This window comes from Pelodiscus sinensis, chromosome 14, assembly GCF_052426305.1.
Source record: "Pelodiscus sinensis isolate ZL-2025 chromosome 14, ASM5242630v1, whole genome shotgun sequence".
NCBI lineage: Eukaryota > Metazoa > Chordata > Testudines > Trionychidae > Pelodiscus > Pelodiscus sinensis.
In genome coordinates, this window is record NC_143065.1 from 2,247,422 (window position 1) to 2,265,255 (window position 17,834).

Sequence of the window (17,834 nt, forward strand, 5' to 3'; positions counted from 1 at the left end):
ACTATTTTAGGAATGCTTTGATGCTTATATGTTACAACCCTAATGTATGTACGTATATAGAGTATAATGTAAAGCATGTAATTAGTTTTGTGTACCTTGTGAGTCATTTAAAGTTGTTGTTGAACTGAAAATGCATTTTCTTATCTCCCTTGTTAGGATAACAGAGTATATAAATTACCTCAGTTCAAAATATTGTAGTTTTTACTGTTTTCTGTTAAATTGTAATGTTCTTGTCTGTTTTATAAGAGCATTCTATTACTTAATGGGGTGAACTTAAATAGTAAACTAACTTTGTGCGCGCGTGTGTGTGCGCATGTGTGTTCAAGAAATATTTAGGGCCATGTTCTTATCTCAATTACCGTGCTGAAAATCCAGATTAATTCCTTCAGTGGGCTTCTTTGCATTTACGCCACGGCGAAAGAAAGCAGAATTTTCTTCCTAAAATTACAGCTGGGTTGGAATTTAAAGGGCCAAACAAAGAAGGTGTTCTATTCTGAGACCTTTCTACTACAGATGGAACCTCTCTAATCCAGCACTCTCTCTGTCAACATCCGGGTCTGACCTGATTTTAGTTAGCCAGATGTCCAATTTCTAAACATCTGGCATGATATTTAGTTAGCCAGATGGCCAGGTTTCCTGCAGTCCCATAAAGTTTGTTTACAGCCACCAGTCCTGGCTCTCAGTGTTCTATGCTGTTATTTAGCTCTAATTTACCCCTAAATGTCTTCTAAGAGCCCAATAAGCAGTGGAAGTGTTGTCAATTCTGTGAGACAATAGTGACCTACCATGGTTTAGCAAATTCTGTGGTTTGGCACCGGTAAGGACTTGAGAGTGCCAGGCTAGAGAGGCTCAACCTGTAACTTGAATTTTCAGTGACATGAGTTTCCTATCAGTGTCCTTAGAAAATTGTATTAATTGTATGCATAAAGGTTTCTGTTGTGTAAGATTCCTAGGCATGTTCATAGCAAGCTATAAGTGATGGGGCACGTTTTTATAACTTTTTGGGTTTATGCCAGAGGTGGGCAATAACGTTCATGGGGTGGGGGACAGTTCACAAATTTTGGCATGTAGTAGTGGGCTGCCTCCGAGCCCCATGGAAGGGGTGGGTCCTCGGGTGGAAGGGGTGGGGCTAAGGCTACAGAGAGAAAGAGAGAGAGAGAGAGAGAGAGAGAGAGAGTGTGTGTGTGTGTGTGTGTGTGTGTGTGTGTGTGTGTGTGTGTGTGTGTGTGTGTGTGTGTGTGCTGGCTAAGTTTCTGAGAGAAGCCACACTCTGTCTCTTTAAGGGAAATCTGTCCTGCTCTGTTGTCTCCCCCCACCTCTGTTCTGCACTCCTCTGAGTCACATGCTTCCGACTGGAGCAGCTCCACTGTGCGTCTCCATCTATCACCCTGCTCTGCAAAGATGAGGTACAGAGGCAGGGGAACACTACGAGTTCAGCACTCCTCTTTCCCCTCCACCCCTTGCTCTGCACAGCTAGCAGGAGAATACTGGAAGCAACTTGGCTGCAGGTTGCAGCAAGGTGGGGGGGAGGGGCAGCTGAACACACACTGCCCACTGCTGGCTCTAATTATGCACCTCTGCTAATCAGCTGAGCTGGCCAGAGGGAAATGCTTGGCAGGCCAGATCCAGCCCCGAGGCCTCAGTTTGTCCACCCTGGTTTATGGTCAAGAGGGGAGGCCAGCTCCTAGTGTCTGCAGCTGTTGAACTGTTGCCTAAGAACTTCCTAAAGTCTCCTGCAACTTGTAAATGAAACCCAGTTCTGTAGTTTCTCTCTCCAGGAGACTTTTGAAATTGCTTCGAAATAATGCAGACACTTTTAGATCCATTAGTGAGTGCCCAGGCAAGTTGAAATGTTCCCCAGCAGGTTTCTGTGTGTTATCATTTTGAATATCTGATTTGTGTCCATTAATCCTTTGTCATAAAAACTGTCCAGTTTGGCCAATATACGTGGCAGAGGGACATTGCTGGCATTTGATAGCGTGGATCACATTGGTGGAGGTGCAGGTAAATGCTCTTCTGATGTGGTGGCTTATGTGGTTAGATTCTATGATGATGTCACTTGTATAGACATGTGGACAGAGTTGGCACCGGGGTTGATTGCAGGGCTGGGTTCCTGGATGAGTATGATGGAGGTGAGCTGTGTGGTTGCTGGAAAGAATTTGTTTGAGGTTGTCTGTAGGCAAGGATTGGCCTGTCCCACAAGGCCTGTGAGAGTGAGGGGTCATTTCCCAGGATAGGTTGTAGGTAGTTAATAGTGTGCTGGAGGGGTTTAAGTTGGCAGCTGTAGATAATGACCCGTGTGTTCTGTTGTTTTCTTTGTTGGGCCTGTCTTGAAGAAGCTGATGCCTGGGTATTCGTCTGACTCTGTCAGTCTGTTTTTTCACTTGTTCGGGTGGGTATTTCAGTTTTAAGAATGCTTGTTAGAGATCCTGCAGGTGTTTGTCTCTTTCTGTGGGATTGGAGCAAATCCAGTTATATCTTAGGGCCTGCCTGTAAACAATTGACTGTGAAATGTGTCTTAGATGGAAGCTAGAGGCATGTAGGTAAGTGTAACAGTAGGCAAATTTCCATTATAAGGTATTGGAAATGAGACCATTATGTACTGTGGTGTCAAGGAAATGGATCTCTTGTGTGGACTGGTCCAGCTGAGGTTGGTGGTGGGGTGGAAATGGTTGAAATCCCTGTGGAATTCTTCCACGGTCTCCTTCCCATAGGTCCATATGATAAAAATGTCATCATTGTACCATAAATAGACTAAAGGTGCTAGGGGGCGAGAGCTGAAGAAACGTTGTTCGAGGTCAGCCATAAAGATGTTGGCATACTGTGGGGCCATGCGGGTGCCAATGGCTGTGCTGTTGACTTGAAGATGTAAATTGTCCCCAAACTGGAAATAGTCACAGAGGACAAAGTCACAGAGCTCAGTAACCAGGTGTGCAGTGGCATCATCAGGGATAGTGTTCCTGATGGCCGATAATCCATCATCATGTGAAAGGTTGGTGTAAAGAGCTTCTACATCCATAGTGGCCAGGATGATGTTTTCAGGAAGATCACTGAAATTCTGTAGTTTCCTCAGGAACTCGATGGTGTGTTGAAGATAGCTAGGATTGCTGGCAGCAAAGGGTCTGCGGAGATAATACTGCTGTAAGGCTTTGTCTACACTGCAGGGTTTTTGTGCAAGAAGTTTTTTGCAAGAGAGATCTTCCGCAAAAACTTTTTGAGCAAAAGCGCATCCACAACTCAAAAGCACATTGCAAAAGCGATGTGCTTTTGCACAATAGAGCGTCCATACTGCATGGACACTCTTGCATAAGAAAGTTCTGATGGCCATTCATAGAATGGCCATCAGAGCTCCCGTGATAGGCTCTTTTTGCGCAAGAAACCCCTGTTGAGCATCCACACACACCTTTTTGTGCAAGAACTCTTGTGCAGAAAGGAGTTATGCCTTGTAGAAGGAGGTATATCTAAACCGCAAAAAGCCCTCTGTTCTGTTGACTGACTGTTGATTTTCTTGTGCAAAAACACATTTGAGGCATGTATGTTCCATGGGTTTTTGCACAAAAATGGCTGGGTTTGCGCAAAAACCTTGTTGTGTAGCCATAGCCTAACTGCGCCAGTGCCTGAGATGGTGGGTAGTCCGGGATTTCCAGGTTTGTGGATCTTGGGTATCAGAAAACTCCTGGTTGGGGACTTGGGCATGTGTTTGTGTAGATTAGGTCCTGAGTTGTACCAGGAAAAGAAGAGTTCTCTTTTGGGAAGAACAAAAACAGGTTAGAAAGAAATTGGAGTTTTCTTTTTTCTAGTCTTATACTTTTAAAGCCCAAACTAAACAATTTATATTTTACATAAAAAGAATACTTTTGCCCCTGTAAAAAGACCATTCTATTTTAGTGTCACCTCTTCATTCATTTAATGCTGCTACTACATCATTTAAGCATCTGCTGTAGCCCTACAGATTATTTTTAGTGCTTCATTACTAAGATTAAGAATATCTTGCACTTTAATTGTATGTACAGCACAAACCCGCTCCAGCAGTATAAATCCAGTAAGCTGTTAAAGCAGTTACTAACCTTTTGTAGAGGTTACACTTTTCCGAAAGGTATCTAATTAAATATTTATGTAACAGCGATGAACTTGTAGCTTTGTGCTTTGAGGCCTAATGCTAGTCAATTTGTTAAGTGTGTATGATAAACAAAAGGTTAACTACTGTATGGGCTAGTATTTACAATTCTGGGCTTCCACACTATAACTTTAAATTGTAAATACTAAGCCAATAGAGTTGTAAAAAGTCAAAATTTTGCATTTTGATATAGGAAGAAGGTGTCTAAGCAAATACCATATTGTTACGCTGCACATCAGAACGCTACAGTACAATATTTTTTGTAGTTCTTTGGTCTGTTGTATTGAATGAATGTATCTTCAGTGTGATAGACTTGTAATTACTGTGTGCAACTCTTTAAATATTTCTGAGTCCCATTCCACACTAACAATGATTATATCTCTAAAGCACCACAGGAAAGCAACATTTCATTATGACTGAACCAAACATGCATTGCTTTGACTGATTAGCAATTTTCCATCGTTGTTATGGAAAGAGAGTCATCTGTTCATTAAGGTGGCTTAATGTCACCCGTCAGGGTTGGCTAGAAGATCAATTTCCAGCCCTTCCTACAATTAGGACAGAGTAAAATTGCCAGCTGAAAACTGATGCCGTTATCTGTAGGCTTAGAGGCTATGTCTAGACTGTATCCCTCTGTCGACAGAGAGATGCAAATCAAGTGCGTCGAAATTGCTAATGAAGCAGGGATTTAACTATCCCATGCTTCATTAGCATAAACATGGCTGCCACTTTTTTTCGAAATGGAGCTTTTTCGAAAAAAACCCCAGCTGTCTACACTCAGATCTGTTGAAAATAAACCCTTTTTCGACAGATCCTGTAAACCTCATTTTTTGCGGAATACAGGATCTGTCAAAAAAGGGTTTATTTTCGACAGATCTGCATCTAGACTGCCGGGTTTTTTTCCAAAAAGCTCCATTTTGGGAAAAAGAGGCAGCCATGGTTATGCTAATGAAGTGCAGGATATTTCAATCTCTGCTTCATTAGCAATTTTGATGTGATTGATTTGCATCCCTCTGTCGACAGAGGGATGCAGTCTAGACGTAGCTAGAGTGTCCTGCATGGATGTCAGGTAATTCAATTAAACAATTTAAGTTAATTAAAAACTAGACTTTTGCAAATTTGAAAATCTCACTTTTTGATTACTTCAGATTAGAAAGGTTTATACATTTAAGACCAGATCCTGCAAAACCTAATCCGTGCATAACTGTAATAATTTGAGCAGTCCCATTACCTTGAATATATCTACTCACTTAAAATCCTGTACATGTGTAAGTGTTTGCAGAACAAAGGCCTTAAATATTTTGTAAATATAAGCTGCACAGAACCACCTGCACTTACGGTGGGTTTTGTTTGTTTTGTGTTTTTTGTTTGTTTACTATGTGTATCTCCTTCTCTTTTTGGGAATTTCTGCAGCAATGAATCTTACAGAATCTTGTATTTTGTACCAAGTATTATTTGACTCCTGCAATGTGTCCTAGGAAGAAATGCTTATTTGTAATTTTTTCAAAGACTTAATACAAATAAATATGAAAACTTATTCAGCATAACTAATATCTCACATATCCCATCACAGCTGCTGCTGTCCCAATTACCCTGGATCAGTGGTTCTCAACCCGCAGGCTGCTTGCAGCCAATTAGCACACAGCTGTAGCCCGTCTGCATGCTAAAAAAATTCAAAGTTTGCCTCACCTCATTCCTGGCCCAGTAGGAGCAGGGTTGGCTGAGGAGAGGTGCTGCCGAGCTCTGCTTAGAGCGCTCCCTGCCAGCAAAGAAGGTGAGCAGAGCACCGTGACAGGGCTGTCCTAGCAGTCTGCTGTTTCCTCCCTGCACATGCTGCACAGAATGAGCTGCCCAGGACAGTCCTGACTATTGTACAGCAAGTGGAGTATTCAACCGCCCCCACAGCTGTGCACTCGGACTGTTTGTCTCCCATGACTCTCTCATTCTCACACACACACTCTCTCTCTCTCTCCCCCCCCTCCTCCCCCCCATTGGTTTCACACAACTTTCACTTACACACACTTGCTCATGTTCATGTAGAGGCATGCCAGTCAGCCATATCAGTATTAACCAGGGGTGGGCAATAAAACAGCGGGCAGTTTGCCAGGGTTAGCTCCTGGTTGGCCGCTGCCACTATATTTACCTGCACCTCCACAGATACCAGCAATTGCAGCTCCCATTGGGCAGGAACAGTGATCTATGGCCAACAGGAGCTGTGAGTCCCCCCATACCTGCTTAGGGGCAGGTAAATATTGTGGTGTGGGGGCCCGCCAAGGAATAACCCAGGCTTACTGGATCCCAGTATTTGCCCACCCCAATATAAACCAATTTAACAGAAAAAAAACCCTTTATTTCAACAAATGGACTGAGGTAGTTTTTAAGTGGCTTTCAGTGATATTAAGTGGTGTACAGGTTTTTTACGTAGTGTGGATGCAGCCCACACAACACACAGAGTTGTTTATGCAGCCCACAATAGTAAATAAGTTGAGAACCACTGCAGCCTGCCTGCACTTTGGGTAATTGATCAAAGTAATGATTTTCAAAAATAAATGCCTGAAATTAGGGTCCCAAATCCTTATACATGAACTAAATCCATTGTAGTGTAATGGATAGTGTACTCAACTAGCAACCAGGAGACCTGGATTTTATTCTGGCTGTGCCAATGCCTGCTGTGTGATTTAGGGCAAGTTACTTACTACTTACTCTGCATCTGTTTTTTTCCTCCTACCCTTTGCGTTGTCTGTTTAGTCTGCAAATTGTTGGGCCATGGATTATAACCTAATTTTGAAGAACATGTAGGTTTTCAAGAGTGCATAAATGACGTAGGAGCTTTTGAAAAATACCACTTTTAGGTCTTTAAACATGGACTTAGGAGCCTAACATTAGAGTCCTGTTATTGAAAATGTTGGCCTGACGTCTAGTATGTGTTTGGTATATAGCACAGTGGACCTTGATGCCACTTGTGACTTCTCTGCTACCATAGCATAAATAGTAATAATCTTTATGTACCCACTGACCTCAGAAAATGCAGAGCACTCAGCAATTCCTATTGACCAGTGGGAGATGCACCTCAATACTTTAGAAATTCAGGATAGTGACTGAATATGGATTTAGGATCCAGGATTTAATACTCCTATTTTAGGAATTTTGAAATCCGATGTCAGATCACACATCAAGTAATTCACTGACTATTTTGCACATACAGTTTCTTATGAGCCATCCTTAAGTGTTTGGAAAGAGCCTAACACACAAGTGAACACTCCCATAAATAAAAAACAAATAGTAATATTTCTGTGTGCTTGTTAGTAACACAACTGCATGCACATTTTTCTGCTCCCTGATTGTGCAGCCCTAATTTTGAAAGTGAGGGCCTCTTATTTTGGTAGGATTCAGTTTTACTTCTGATATGGATGATCACTTTTCTTGTTGTTGCTTTGTCAGCATGCCACTCAAGAGGAAAGAATTAAGTATGACAATAGGTTCCTGCTGCCCAAAATGCAGAAACATCTGTTTTAGTTTTGTTTGTCGTCAAACTGAGCCCAGAAATTCATTGTGATTAGTCATGGCATCACTAGCAGATGCCACCAGTTGGGTAATTAGATGAACTCACATTGTTAGTACTTCCCTTCACCAGCAGGACAGAAGAGATTAAGGTTTCTGCAGCTGTGTTCAAACTTGCTAGTATCCAAGCATTAGAAACCAGTGAAGGCCTTTGTAAACTTATGACCTGTAGATTTAATGTTATCATCTTCCAGTGCAGAGGTCAGCTCTTTTTTTTTTAAATTAATGGATACTTTTTGCTTTTAATTTTCAGTCCTCTAGGATTAAAGGGACAATGTTTGAGGAGACAAGCTGTTCTATCTGTGAACTCAGAGCCATTATGAGGTTGCAAATACTTTGACCAGTATGCTGTGATTTGAGACATTCCCATGAAAGAGTCATTGCACCCACACTCTGACTACTTGGTGCATCACTGTAGATTCTCTTTAAATGAGACAGTGTGAGATACCACTGAATTAGTAAAATGTACTGATTTTCTGGAAAAGAGAGCTATTTTACCCCAAATAAAGTACCAATGCTCCTGATCTAGAACCTTTACCCATTTCTTCCAGTAATTACATTTGCCACCCATTTCAAGTATAATAAGCTCACTATATAGTTTTGAAAGTGCTTTTGGATTGCTAGAGTTCATAATTTCAGTATGTGCAAGTCATTTCTAGAACCTGCTATTTCTTTGAAGGTTTGAATTATATTTTAACTGTATTTAATTAAATATTGATATCTTGGTTATAGTAAGAGTTCCTTATAACGTCTCTGGATCTATCATTTTTCTCCTTAATTAATTTGCAGGAGAGGGTGAGGGCTGCAGCTGGGGCCAAAGTTGAGGATGTGGGGATACTGGAAGGAGCTCTGATTTATTTATTTATTTACTGCCTCCTCAGCCTCAGAGTCTTGCAGCTTCCATTGGCTCTGGTTCACTGTTTGCAGCCAAGGGGAGCCATGGACCACTTAGAGAAACACTGTCCTAGATGGAGGTGTGGCCAGGCAGCTCTGTGTGCTGTCTGCCTGTGAGCATCTCCACCCACAAATGCTATTGTTTGTGGTTTCCAACCAATGGGAGCTGCGAGCTAGCCGTCTGAGAGAGGTGAGGGCAGCACACGGAGCCTCCATGGCCATTGCTCCACCTAGGAGGTGCAGGGACTTGTCACAGCTTCTACAGAACCACAGAGGAAGCCAGCTGGCCCTGTACTAACTAGACTATAAGCTATAAACTAGACTTTCAATGAAGAACAGAAATGGCAGTTTAGAGTGTTTTCTGGTTGGGACAAGGCAGGATAGCACGAGAGAAAGAGTGAGAGTGTTAGAGAATATTTTCTTCCTCTTTGGTGGCCACAGCCTGCCAATGACAAGATAGGCCCATTGCTCAATGAAGAGGAAGAAACAACAGGAAGCTTTGAAATGGCAGAGGTGCTTAATGACTTCTATGTTTTGGTTTTGACCAAGAAGGTTGGTGGTGACTGGATGCCTAACATAAGTTCGGAAAAACTTCCTAACTGTCAGGGTGGTTAAGTACTGAAATAAATTGCCTAGGGAGGTTGTGGAATCTCCATCGTTGGAGCTATTTAAGAGCAGGCTAGATAAATGTCTATTGCGGATGATCTGGATGGTGCTTGGTACTGCCAGAAGGGCAAGGGACTAGACTTGATGGCCTCTCTAGTATTCTATGATTGCTGTGATTCTATCCTGGTCCATCTCTAGATATACAGAAAGCCTGTCTCTATTTTCCTCTCTCTACCGTTCCTTGGTGGCTAGTTTTATTCTTCCCGGAACCTAAAGTACAAAAGTTTCCTGAACCTAGCTGTGTAGGAATGCCTCTGCTTCTCTGATTCTCAATAAAAATCTCTACTTTCCCTTCTAAAGCAATAATCTTTTCTTCCAACACAGCTACCAGCTTGACTTCATACATAAGAAGTCCCTTCTGGCTTTAGGCAGAGGTAAAACAAAAGGGTCACAGCCATTGCATGTCAGCACCACTAATTCACTGCTGGCCATCATGGAATTAAACACAGAGCTGCACCTGGCAGGAAAGCCTCTCACACTCCCTCTCAAAACTCCCTCCAAATTTCTCCTGTTAGCAGCCTCTGTTCCTGACTCTCAGTGCATAGAGCCTTTGGGTGAATGAATTAGTAATGGTTTGTTTTCAAGAAGCCTTCCTTAAGTCACTTGAATCAGCCAACATCATGGACTTCCTGAGCTGAAGAGCTCACTAGCATTGAACCCAGGTAGCAGCAATGAGTTAAGGTGAACTCTAGCAGACAATGACAAACTGCAATTATCACTCTTGCAGCAAGAGTGGTTAAAATTGTACTCAATCTTATAACATAAATCAGTGTTAATGGCACATGCTCTGAACTTACCAACCATGAGAGACACATGACATGGCTGCTTATGTCACTGCTCTTATTTGTAATTGTTATTGAAGCTTTTACACAATAAAAGAGCAGAAAATACAATACCTTAGTAAATAAATGCAAACAGCTTAGAGAAGCAAGTTATTGAGCATGTGGGCGATCCCTTGGTGATGTTTGTTCATCCCCTTACCTTAATGCCTCATTATGAAAGACATAAAACTCAGAGAACTTTCAAAGTCCATAGGAATTGTGTTCCTAAATCAGTTCGTTGTTTTTTGAAAATCGCACCCAATTTACACCTAATCCAAAGGATTAGATTTCATTGGAAAGAAAACTCACCAAAACAGCTTGAGGCCATATTACCTCTCATCTAGCAAAAAATATATAACACAAATTATGGAAGAGTGTGTCCCTTTGCTTCCCTTATCAATTTTGTATGTGCAATTCATCACTGGCCCTGTCTTCCATTTGTGATGAAATACAGCCATTTGTTTTAGCTATTATATACACATATGTGCATACAGTAAAAGCTTTGTTCTATAACCCAGTAATACCCACTTAGGTTTATACCACTAGCCCTCTTTGAAATACTGACCTGTATTTTAAAAAATAGGGATTTTATTACCTTAAATAAAATATAAAAGATAGGTTTATAACTATTCTAAAATGTTGTAGGAATTTCTATTCCAAGTCTTTGAAAAAAGAAGGTAATCTTGGATAGAAGGATTATCCAATTTTATTTGAAAAGTCTTGAAAAAGATAAATAAGGGAACTAAAGGGGCACACCTTTGCTGACCATAGAGTTTTTCCTTAAAGACAACAAGAAAGCAGCTTTCAAAATTGCATAAAAATGAAAATAATCCTAATAATCGTTTTGGTCCATTAGTAGATGGAAATGGTAGAGAAGAGAGATGTTTTTGGTAAATATTTTTCCATTCTATATTTGGAAACAAGCCAGCTCATGCAGTCACATCAGATGACAATAATGAAGTCATGCTTTCCATTGCATTAGCATCTCAGGCTGTTAAACAGCAGCTACTAAAGTCAGACTCATTAAAATCAGTGATAACTTGCATCCAGGAGTTTAAAAGAGCTACATGAGGAGCTCAGTGTGTCATTACTGGGAGTTTTCAAACATCATGGAACCCTGAGGAAGAGTGGTAAAATGCTAATATTGTGCCAGTATTTAAAAGAGGTAGATGGGATGACCTTGCTAATTTATAGACCTATCAGGCTGACTTTGATCTGAGGCTTTATAATGGAGCAGCTGATACAGGCTTCTTTAAAGAATTAACAGAAAGAAATATAATTAATGACAATCAAAATGTGTTTATGGAAAATAGATTCTGTCAAATTACCTTGATATCTTCTTTTGATGAGACTATAAATTTGATCGTTAAAAGATATAATGTTTAATAATAGGGTTAAACTTATTTAAGGTGGTATTTGACTTGTTACTGTACAACATTTTGATTTAAAACGTAGAACAATACAAATTTAGGATGGCACACCTTAAATGGATTAACAACTGGCTCATTGAACAATCTCAAAATTTAATTGTACACAGGGAATTATCAGGAAAGGATGTTTCTGTTGGGATCCTGCAGGGATTCGTTTTTAGCCCAACACTATTTTATGTTTTTATTAATGACCTGGAAGAGAACATAAAGTAATTAGTGTTAAAGTTTGCAGACCACATGAAGAGTGAGGGAGTGGTAAATAATGAAAAGGACAGGCCATTGACATAAAATGATCTGGGTTGTTTCCTACGCTGAGCACATGCAAGCAACATGCAGTTTAATGTGGCTGAATGCAAATTAATACATGCAGGAACCAAGGTCTTACTTACAAGAAGAGCGGGGGACTCTATCATGGGTAGTGATGACTCTGAAAAAGGTTTGGGAGTAGTGGTGCATAATCAGAAGAACATGAGCACCCAGTACGGTGCTGTCAGTGCTGTGGTCAAAAGGACTAAAAAGCTTATTGTATTCATAAAAGAGAAGTACAGAGATTATTTTACCTCTGTACAGTATTTGGCACTAGTGCAGCTGCTACTGAATTACTGTGTCTAGCTCTGGTGCCCACAATTCAAGAAGGAGATTGATAAACTGTAGCAGGATCATAGCAGAGTAATGAGGACAGGAAAATATGTGTTACAGTGCTAAACTTAAGGGCTAAGTCTACACTGGCATGATTTTCCAGAAATGCTTTTAACGGAAAAGTTTTCCGTTAAAAGCATTTTCGGAAAAGCACGTCTAGATTGGCAGGACGCTTTTCCGCAAAAGCACTTTTTGCGGAAAAGCGTCCATGGCCAATCTAGACGCGCTTTTTATTGAGAAATCAAGAATTGAAGGGAGGATCTACCTCTTCTCTTAAGGGGATGTCTACACAGCAAAGTTATTTCAAAATAACAGCCGTTATTTCAAAATAACTTTCCTAGCATCTACACAAGCCGACTGCTATTTCGAAATTAATTAGAAATAACGGAGGGCTTATTTCGAAATTGGTAAACCTCATTCCACGAGGAATAGCGCCAATTTCAAAATTGCTATTTCAAAATAAGCTCTGTGTAGATGCTTATTTCGAAATAGGGGGCCTCCAGCCCTTCCCAGGGTGCCCTGCTGGCCACCCTGGCCACAAGGTAACTTCTGACCTGATGCCCTGCCTAGTTCCGGCTGGCCTTAAATGTGATTCAGCATCCAATCAGTGTGGACAGACTATTTCGAAATAGCAAAAAGCTATTTTGAAATGCATTTTGTGTGTAGATGCGTTATTTTGAAATTAGATATTTTGAAATAACAATGTAGTATAGACATATCCTAACAGAAGCAATCAGACCTATAGCCCTGGTCTACACAAGAGGGTTATTTCAAAATAACTCCCCTTACTTTGAAATAACAAGTGGAGTGTCCATACTACCACACCCGTTATTTCGAAATAGCAGTAGTGTGGATGCTCCACTGCTGCTTTTTCAAAATAACTACTCCTCGAAGTAATTCGAAGTAATTACTCCTCAATACTTTCTGGGGCTCTAAGTCAAGGTAGTGCATCCATGTTAAGGGAACCTGCCTCAGACTAATTTCGAGGCTTCCCTGTAGTGTGGACACGCTATTTTGAAATAGCTATTTTGGGAGTTATTATTTCAAGATAAGTTATTTCAAAATAATTTCTTAGTGTAGACATGCCCATGAAGATACTGTGGTGGGAATATTAGCATAAGTTGAGTTTGGGGAGCTCAAAGAGGGAGAAAGAGAGAGAATAGAAATGGAGTCCCAAAATCAAAACTCTAGATTAGTTAGACTGCTGATTATACTAGAAAATGTGAATATTAGTGATGGATCAGTTTGGTCAGGTATTGGGGACAAAATGTTTATATTTAGATATAATTATGATTTTCCTAGTTATGTGTCAAACTGTTCCATGGCTCCTTTCAGGTGATTACTTTGAATTAATTTAATCTACTCTTGAATATAGACAGGAAAATTAGTTTTATGTTGATGGTATTTAGAATTATCAGTAATAGTAGTCTTTACACTGAAAATAGCACCAAAAATGTTAAATATTTTAGAGACTGATAAATTAAACAGTGGTACCTTCGTCTGCCCCTGAAGTTTGGCATTTATAATATTGTATAATGGTTTGGCAGAACATGAAGGGAAATATAATACGTCAGAAAACACGTGTAGGTAGAATGATCGCACTAAAATGTGGGCAGGATGCCTCTGTTATGAAAAATGTCATAGAAACTTTAATACATAGAAGTTATTAGACTTCTTTATTACATTGTATATGTATGATGGCACATTCGGCAGCAGGGATAGTACACAGCTATGAGTATGTTTCTATTCTAACAGCACCAATAGAGCACATTGACTGAAAGGTAGTAGCAGGATCTAGAGCACAGGAGGCTAATTAGTTAGTAGACACTTTTGAAAGTGTAACTTGACAGCTAATTAGTAAGCCTTTACTTGTTAATTGCCCACAAACAAAGGCGACCCAGGTCCCTGACCCTCCTTTGTATTACATCATTCAGACTGTGACCTTTCAGACATCTTACATGTAGAATGTTTCATGAAACAATGATTATTTCAGGCTTCTAAACACAATCAACTGAATTAATCACTGGCATAATGTCAAATTTGAGTTACGTCTGAGATGAAGTTTTCCCAGAAAGTTACTATCCCAGCCAGACTATAAATGAAAGCTATTTGCTGGCTCTGCTAAACATAAACATGTTTGTTTTCCTGTTATTTGACTGCTTTTTTAATCTGTGTCAGTGGAAATTTTTTAAAAATCATCATAGCGTGGTAAGACAACAGTACAAACAGATGTATTCACTTAATCCAATATAAAGCAAAAGTGTGCCTTCAGCAGATTTTCTTAGCTCAGTTGATTCAACAGGTGGGATGAAGACCCAGTCTTCTACCAATCCAGCAAAAGTAATATGACAGCAGAGACTCAACAGAAGTTGAAAAAATGCCTCTGTGTGTTGTGATTGGCTAACGGTGTACTTCTCCCTGTTGAGAGCATATAAAGCAGGGTCACAAAATCCAGGTTCCTTGTGATCTTTAGAACAGTCCCCTTAGTATTTATCTTAGTATTTAAAGTGGGTTTAAACTTGCTAACCAGCTCATAGGGCGACTGTTTTTCTGTACCACTGAGTGTGCTTTTTCATATTACAGTAGACTTTCGATAATCCGGAACCTTTGGGACCTAGGTGGTGCCGGATTATCAAATATGCCGGACTGTCAGGAGGTACTGTAGGATGGTTATATATATATATAAGCAGTATATACTGTATATAAAGTGTTTTAACCCTTTTTATTGTAGCACAAGCACCGTCCAGTGTCACACAATATGTGGCAGACTGACTAGGTCCCATCCGGTTTCGCTCGGTTCAGCTGCTGCCGCTGCTGCCTTGTGATTCGTTTTTTGCCAAAGCTCTCTCATTAGGCTCTTGCCATTTTGATGCCGGACTATCAGGAGTGCTGTACAATTGGATGCTGGACTATTGGAGTTTTACTGTATTGCTATGTTAGAGCCTGATCAGCTTCAGACCCTTGATTTGTACTTCTCAGGCATTGTGACTGTTATAGTTGTATTTTTTATTTTTAGGTATGGATATGTGTAGTGTAAGGAATGGTCCTTCTTCTTTTCTTTTTATTCACAGGACTCTATTTTTAAAACATGGGTAAACGTAGCAATTTCTATACCACACCAATTATAAAATATATTAATATTGAAATAATTTATTTTATAAAAACAAGTTTAAATTAGGTTGAGTTCTCATGTCATGAAAGATTTGTTTGTGGAATACTTGTCATTTCTTTTTTTCTCTTCTAAAAATACGTATTTAGCACGTAACACCTGATTTATAACATGGTGCATTCCAAATTGGCAGAGAGAATGTGCAAATAGTTATTTTAATAGGTATAACCAACTGTTCATTATTTCTGACCAGATTATACCATTAATCATTTAATGCTTTATCAAAGAAAATTGTTTTATAAGAAACAATTTTCTGCAACACTGTTCAGCCTGAAATGTCTGTGTTCTCCTTCCTGCTGATAGGATATTATATTTTCCCCTGACTTTATGAAGATTTTGGGAGTCCTCTAAAAGTTGGATAAAGTCTTGTTTTACTTCTGTCGATTTCCTCATCGTCCTTTTGGGCCAGATTCTCCTACCTCACTCTTACTGGGTAGGACTCTACTCACTGAAGCAGACCTACTGATTGCACTAATGTGCACTGTGGAACAATGCACAGTTCAGTGAAAATAAGGATAGCAGAATCTGTCTCCATATTACTTTTGTTATTTCTGCCATTACCATCTGAAGCAGCATTACCTTTGTATGTATTTTCAGTTTCTGCCACAGAGATCACATTCCACCAACCCAGACTGTATGACTCCCCATGGAACTATTCTACATCAGACCCTGGACTTTGACGAGTTCATACCTCCAATACCACCACCACCCTACTATCCACCTGAATATACTTGCGCACCTGTGATGGAAGCACAGAGGTAATTCTTTCTCCCTGAACTTTAATGTCACTCCTTTATAGCTCTGGGGCACAGATTGAGACTATTTCTGGGGAAAATGAATTATACACTATGAACAGCCTCACTGTGTCTTTCTTTTATAGTTAGAGCCCTGCAAAGATATCGATTTATATTCACGGATATAAATCGGTATCTGTGGAACCGAGATTCGCAGTAGTGAAAGGAGAATGTGGGGCCATTGCTCCCAGGAGCCAGCGCCCCACACTGGCAGTTTCTCCGGTACAGCTGTACTGCCTCCTCACCCCCGGTCTACTGGAGTGGGCACCAGGCTTACTAGCCGCAGTCCCCGGTGATGCTCATGTGTTCTCCTACAGGAGATGCAGACAGCTGCATGGAAGGGATGTGAGCAGTAATGGGGGCGGTATAGCCGTGCTGTAGTTGCTACCAGTGTGGGGTGCCGGCTCCTGGGATTGGTGGTCCTACATTCTGCTCCTTTGCCACTCTGGTTCCCGGAAGAGCCTTGTGGTTCCATGGATATATTGATTTATGTCCATAGGTAGCTGTATACACGGATATAAATTTGTATCCGCGCTGGCCTCAATTTATAATGGATGTCTTTTCCAAAAATATGAACTGCAGTCTCATGCGTGTTTGACAAAATCTTCTCAAACACATTTTAAAACATTCATTTGCTTATGTTAGTGCTACTGCTGAAAGACCATGGTGGAGAAGTGGATGACTTCTGACAAGACCGGGAGAAAAATATTTGACAATAAAACAAGGATTCCGATTTACTATTAATTTTACCACAGTTGTTAGCATTATACACAGAAGCTAAATGTGAGATTTAATCTTTTGAGGAAATTGCCTTTAATGTAATGTGCATTGCTACAGAGTATTTGCAAGACAGTAATGCCTATAGAAGAGATTGGTATAAATGGCCAGTATTCAAAAAATGGAATACACTTTTAAACTGTCTTTTGAATTTAGGCTTCATTTCACCTATCTGATGAATGGGCTGCTTTGTGATGTGTTCACTAACAAATTCAGATTCCTGCATCTGCTCACTACATCATTGTGGAAGATGACATTAGTTTTCCAGGTAAATCCAGTGAAGTGAAATGATAATTAAACGTTTATTTTCTTTAATAGAGGTCTCCATTTGGACTTTCCTCATTCCCCCTTCAGTGCTTTATATGAAGTCACCATTAACAGCCCAGGAATGCTATACCCAACGGAGCTGCCCCCTCCTTACGAAGCAGTGATTGGACAGGCCCCTGCTAGTCAGGTAAGGAAAGATCAAATGAAATGGGGCCATTCTCTTTTTGGCCATTCTCTTACTGGCAGCTAAAAGAACATAGGAGGTAAGAGTACCTTAAGGAACAGCGATAAACATATTTGAATGGTGAGCACTTTTGTATTCTTTAAATCAGGGCTACTCAACTTTGGAAACCCCGGGGCCACAATGATACTCTCAGCACGTGCCAAGGGCCACAACTTAAGTGTGGTTGCATCTACATGCAAATATCTTCTCTCTCACTGATGGGCATGAAACAAAGCATTTCCCACAATGCCCCAGCGCTCCCGGCATCTCCTCCCTGGGGGCTAGAAAAGCCATCTGTAGCCATCTGTTCCGGCCACTCGGCCTCTTGTGTCTTTCAATGCTCACCCCACCTGGGAGACGGCTCGCCATTGTGCAGTGTGTTCCCAGTGGAGACCATGTTCAAAGGATCCAATCCATGGGCTGCATGTTGAGCCCCACATAAACCCAAACCACACCGCAGGCCACAAATAAATGGG

General features: G+C 40.6%; 1 protein-coding gene across 2 annotated transcripts in view; it reads left to right on the forward strand.

Moving 5' to 3' along the window:
- ENTREP2 (endosomal transmembrane epsin interactor 2) overlaps positions 1–17,834 on the forward strand; it is a 349,968-nt gene that overhangs the window by 298,500 nt on the left and 33,634 nt on the right. For both annotated transcript variants that reach the window (XM_075897721.2, XM_075897722.2), the window contains exons 6-7: positions 15,895–16,055; positions 17,187–17,322. In XM_075897721.2, the coding sequence (XP_075753836.2) occupies positions 15,895–16,055; positions 17,187–17,322 (297 nt within the window). The remainder of the gene's footprint in view (positions 1–15,894; positions 16,056–17,186; positions 17,323–17,834) is intronic.